The sequence below is a fragment of the Zingiber officinale genome, chromosome 9B (genome assembly GCF_018446385.1).
Source record: "Zingiber officinale cultivar Zhangliang chromosome 9B, Zo_v1.1, whole genome shotgun sequence".
Taxonomy (NCBI): domain Eukaryota; kingdom Viridiplantae; phylum Streptophyta; class Magnoliopsida; order Zingiberales; family Zingiberaceae; genus Zingiber; species Zingiber officinale.
In genome coordinates, this window is record NC_056003.1 from 17,325,713 (window position 1) to 17,331,137 (window position 5,425).

General features: G+C 44.3%; 2 protein-coding genes across 2 annotated transcripts; both read right to left on the reverse strand.

Moving 5' to 3' along the window:
• Positions 1–495: 495 nt before the first annotated feature.
• LOC122022856 (uncharacterized mitochondrial protein AtMg00810-like) lies at positions 496–1,563 on the reverse strand. The gene has a single exon (XM_042580969.1). The coding sequence runs from the start codon at positions 1,561–1,563 to the stop codon at positions 496–498; it is 1,068 nt and encodes a 355-aa protein (XP_042436903.1).
• Positions 1,564–3,702: 2,139 nt separating this feature from the next.
• On the reverse strand, positions 3,703–4,692 carry LOC122022857. Its single transcript, XM_042580970.1, has one exon. It carries the CDS (start codon positions 4,690–4,692, stop codon positions 3,703–3,705), a length of 990 nt encoding a protein of 329 aa, XP_042436904.1.
• Between the last annotated feature and the right edge of the window lie 733 nt (positions 4,693–5,425).

A 5,425-nucleotide genomic window follows, 5' to 3' on the forward strand; every position in this document is an offset into this window, starting at 1 on the left:
AACTACGCATGTATAATCAACCAAAGATCTCCAATAACCCCACAAGACACATGTACACAGAACATAAGTACAATCAACCTATATCCTCCAGTAAAAACACATCAGACACATGTATATACAACAAATATACAATCAACACAACCCCTCCAATCATCACACCGGACAAATGTGTACACTGTTGGTTCAGAATATATGAGCAGCACCCCGACAATACACACAAAAAACAATAAAGAAGATAAAAACAAAACAAAAAGAAACGTAGTAGCTTGGGAAAAATTAATCTTGCCGTGCTGCTGTTTCCATTCACATTTGTGTTGTATATATACACCACAAGTGATAAGATCTTACATCACTTAAACCATAGAAATAATGCCACGTAAGCTATAAAATAGGAAAGGCTAAGTTATCAAAAATATTAAACGAAACGTTATAACTAAAACTTATCATGTCCGATTTATTTGAATTTATCTGGATTATTTGCTCACATTACTCCCCCTAATCCGGACATGATTGTAGATCACGGATGTCGAGTAGTTGTCGCATGGCAACTAACTTCACTCCTGGCAATGCTTTAGTTAACGCATCGGCTCGCTGTTCTCCGGTATTAACGAACTCCACCACAATCTGTCCCTTCTCAATGCATTCTCTGATAAAATGAAACCTTGTATCTATATGCTTGCTTCGACCATGGAATACCGGATTCTTCATGAGAGCTATGGCGGATTTGTTGTCAACAAACAAAGTTACCGGTTTTGGCTTTACACCTGTCAATTCACTGGCAAAGCTCCTCAACCACAAAGCATGGCAGGCTGCAGTTGTGGCTGCCATGAATTCTGCCTCACAAGATGAAAGCGTCACTGTCTTCTGCTTCTGTGAGTTCCAGGACACCAAACTTTCATTAAAATAGAAAGTCATTCCACTTGTGCTTTTCCTTCCATCGAGATCGCCGGCTAAATCACTGTCCGAGTAGCCGAATAAACCAATTTCCTGGGGTCCCTTTATGTAAACAAGCCCAAAATAAATTGTACCTTTTAAATACCTGAGAAATTGTTTGACCACCCTGTGATGCATGATTGTAGGCCTCTCCATGTATCTGCTCGCCATTCCAACAGAATATGACAGGTCCGGCCGTGTGTGAAGCAAATATCTCAGACAACCAACAATGCGCCTGTACTCCGTGGCGTCAACTGGAGTCCCTTCCAGGTCCTTATGCAACTGTGTCTTGGGTTCCATTGGATGCTTTGTGGCATTGCAGTCTGTCATCTTGAATTGAGATAGAATTTTCTTGGCGTAAGCTGATTGTCTAAGTGAAATTCGGCTCTTCTGTTGCTCCACTTCAATCCCTAAGTAATAGGAGAGAAGACCCAAATCACTCATCTCAAATTCTGTCATCATTTGTTGTTTGAATTTGTTGATTTTCTCTGTGCTACCTCCTGTCACGATGAGATCATCGACATACACTCCAACAAGTATACTTGCTTCTCCTTCACCTCTTGTATATACTGCATATTCTTGAATACATCTTTTGAAGCCGAGCTCTACCAGACTCCTGTTCAGCCGCATGTTCTAAGCTCGTGGAGCCTGTCGCAGTCCATAGAGGGCCTTGAATAACCTGTACACCTTATGTTTCTGATTTTGTACCTCAAACCCTTCCGGTTGAGAGACGTATATTTCTTCTTCTAACTCTCCGTTAAGGAATGCTGACTTCACATCTAGATGGTGTACCTCCCAGCTTCGATTCCCTGCAAGTGCAAGAATGACTCGAATAGTATCAAGTCTAGCGACCGGTGCAAATACCTCTTCAAAATCGATGCCTTGTCTCTGCACATAGCCTTTAGCAACTAATCTTGCTTTATACTTAACAACTTTCCCAGCTGAATCTTTCTTCAGTTTGTACACTCACTTTAGGCCAATAGGTTTGTGGCCTAATGGGAGCTCAGTTAGGGTCCAGGTCTTGTTCATTTTAATAGTTTCCAGTTCTTCCTCCATTGCTTCGTACCAGCAAGCCTCGGTTGCAGCTTCTTGGTAATAGGTCGGCTCTTCTGACATCATCAGCATTACCTCATTCTCCTCTTCATCAATACCAATTATTTCCTCAGTGTTGGCATAGATATCGGCAATGGACCTATAACGGACTGGCCCTTCATGAGACTCGGGTGAGGTAGTTGCTTGGGTGCTCGATGATGGTGTAGACGGACTTGATGCTCTTGTCGAAGATGGGGTAGCTAGACTTGATGATGGTGTGACATCTTCCTCCGCTGCCTCAATGTCTGCAGTAACAATCACCTCGTCGGTGTTGAATGCATTCACCACCACAAACTCAGGTAAGTCTTCTTTATCAGCACCTGCGTTCCATGTCCATTCACTATTTTCTTGAAATATTACATCTCTACTTACTTGTAGCTTGTTATGCCTTGGATCAAATAGACGATGAGCTTTGCAGCCTTCTTCGACTCCTAAGTATACCATAGGTGAGCTTCTGTCGTCAAGTTTCTTAAGGTGAGAGGTTGTATTTTTTGCATAGGCAATACAACCAAACACCTTCAAGTGGGCAAGATGTGGCTTTCTCCCCATCCAAGCTTCAAATGGAGTACGTTCTCCTAGCGCTTTAGTTGGGAGACGGTTTAGCAGATAGACAGCATGCCTAACCGCCTCTCCCCAGAACCTTGCCGGCATATGTGTACCCTTGAGGAGAGATCTTGCCATAGCCATCACTGTGCGGTTACGACGCTCCACAACGCCATTCTGTTGGGGTGTGTAGGGAGCCGAAAGGTTCCTCTCAATTCCTTCATTTTCACAGAATCGAGTGAACTCCGTGGATAGAAACTCACCGCCACGGTCTGTCCGAAGTGTCTTGATCTTGTACTCAGTTGTGTTCTCCGTCACGGACTTGAACTTCTTGAATGCTTGGAATGCATCTTTCTTTGCTGTCAAGACAAATACCCACATCCACCTTGTGCAATCATCAACAATCAAAAAGAAATACTTGTTACCAGCAAGTGTACTTGGTGAAATTGGCCCGCAGATATCAGCATGGAGAAGTTCCAACGGCTTCGTCACTCTAAAGTTTGCTTGGTGCGGGAATGACGATCTTGCATGTTTGGAGATCACACACACCTCGCAAAGCTTGTTCGTCTGGGGCAATAGTGGCACACCAACCGCCAATTTCTTCTCCCCCAACAGCTTCAAGTCATGAAAGTTTACATGTCCGAGCCTTGCATGCCATAACCAGGTGGGGTCTTCTAGACTTGCTTGGAGGCAGACTTGCTTGAATGTCTTCAAGGTTATCTTGTACAAGCGATTTTGCATTCGCTTTACCAGCATCAAGAGCTTCCCGCTCCTATCAATCACCTTCATGGTATCTCCTTCCATGTGCACCTCGTTCCCAGCTTCTGTCAACTGACCAAGGCTTATGATATTACTACAAAGTTTCGGAATGTAGTATACCTCGTGGAGGGTCTTCTGATCGCCGTTCTTGCATTCGAACACAGTCGTCCCCTTGCCCATGATCTCAATGGTTGATCCATCGCCAAACCTCACCCTCCCGGTGATAGTTTCATCTAGTTCTTGAAACTTCTCGCGATGTCCAGTCATGCGATTGCTATCACCATTGTCAAGGTACCAAACGTCTTTGTCTTCACCTTTCTTGACGCCCCGGTACACCTCCGGTAGCAACCTCTCTTCACTGAGCAGAATGGTATCCTACCGCTGAGATTCTTCGTGGAACATGGTCATCATTAGTGCTGGCTCTTCATCGGTGGCGCAAGTGAGGTGAGCCTCATCTCCACGACGCTTGCTGTAGCATTCAGACGCATAATGCCCCATTTTCTCACAATTGAAGCATTTTATGTGTCTCTTGTCACGAGTGCCACTGTTGTTGCCGCTAGTGCCTCCTGCACTATCTTGGCGCTGTGTACCACGACCACGACCGCGCCCTCGCCCACGCCCACGCCCACGCCCACGCCCATGCCCTTTGCTACGATTAGAGCTGTTGGACCCACGTTCCTTGCCTCCTGACGAAGTGTCCACGCTACTCCCCTTTTGTCGCATTTGCCATTCGGCATGAGTAAGTAGGAGCTCTCCTTCAGTGCCGTTGGTGTTGCTGCGTAATCGAAGCGTTCGTTCTTCGTACGCCTTTAGTCGCCCTATAGCCTCCTCAAATGGTATAGACTCAAGGTCGTAGAATTGCTCAATACCAGCAACAATAGGAAAGAATTTATCAGGGACAGAATCGAGTAATTTTTTTACCAACGAGGAATCTTCAAGCGTGGCACCAAGGGTGGAGAATTTGCTGCTTAGGGCGCTGAGTTTGCCAGCAAACTCATCAATCGTTTCGGTCTCTTTCATCCGGAGGGCGTCAAACTCGCTCTTCAACGTTTGTACACGTGCCTTCTTCACCCGATCACTACCAAGATATCTCGTCTTCAGGCTGTCCCAGACATCTTTCGCCGTCTTCTTTGTTGCAATTTGGAGAAGGATGTCTTCGGGGACACACTGCAAGATGTATGCGCGTGCCGTTTTGTCCTTCTTTGCATCCACCTGGGCTCCTTCCACTGGCTCCACCGTCTCCCAGACTCCCTGGGCATCAAGGATCGCCTCTGTCTTTATCGCCCACACAGTGTAATTGTGAGGACTTAGCATCGGATAGGGAAATGGCACTCCGCCGTTCTCCTTTACTGGGATGCTCGACATTTTATAGAATCGTAGATTCTTGGATGTCTTATACTACCAACGCTCTGATACCAATTGTTGGTTCAGAATATATGAGCAGCACCCCGACAATACACACAAAAAACAATAAAGAAGATAAAAACAAAACAAAAAGAAACGTAGTAGCTTGGGAAAAATTAATCTTGCCGTGCTGCTGTTTCCATTCACATTTGTGTTGTATATATACACCACAAGTGATAAGATCTTACATCACTTAAACCATAGAAATAATGCCACGTAAGCTATAAAATAGGAAAGGCTAAGTTATCAAAAATATTAAATGAAACGTTATAACTAAAACTTATCATGTCCGATTTATTTGAATTTATCCGGATTATTTGCTCACATACACGACAAACAAATGGACAATCATCATATGAACACTGCCAACGAACCATACACTACCATACACACTCTACATATGCACAAATACCACAGATTATAGATAATCCAAAGTGTAAACTGTATAAGAATTAAATAGATCATCACAAGGGTCAAGCATAAGTATCAAGCAAGAAAGTAACCAACGAACACGATATAAGGTAAAGCAGCCTAAACCATCACATAATAACCATGCACTAAGCTCAATAAAAATCTACATAGAGCTAAGGAAGAAATACCCGCCTTGATACTTAGATCACGTCCTGAAATCCCACGCCAAGACGCTCGTCCCGAATCCAAGTCCTGCGATCACATAGTATATTTAGCTAATTAC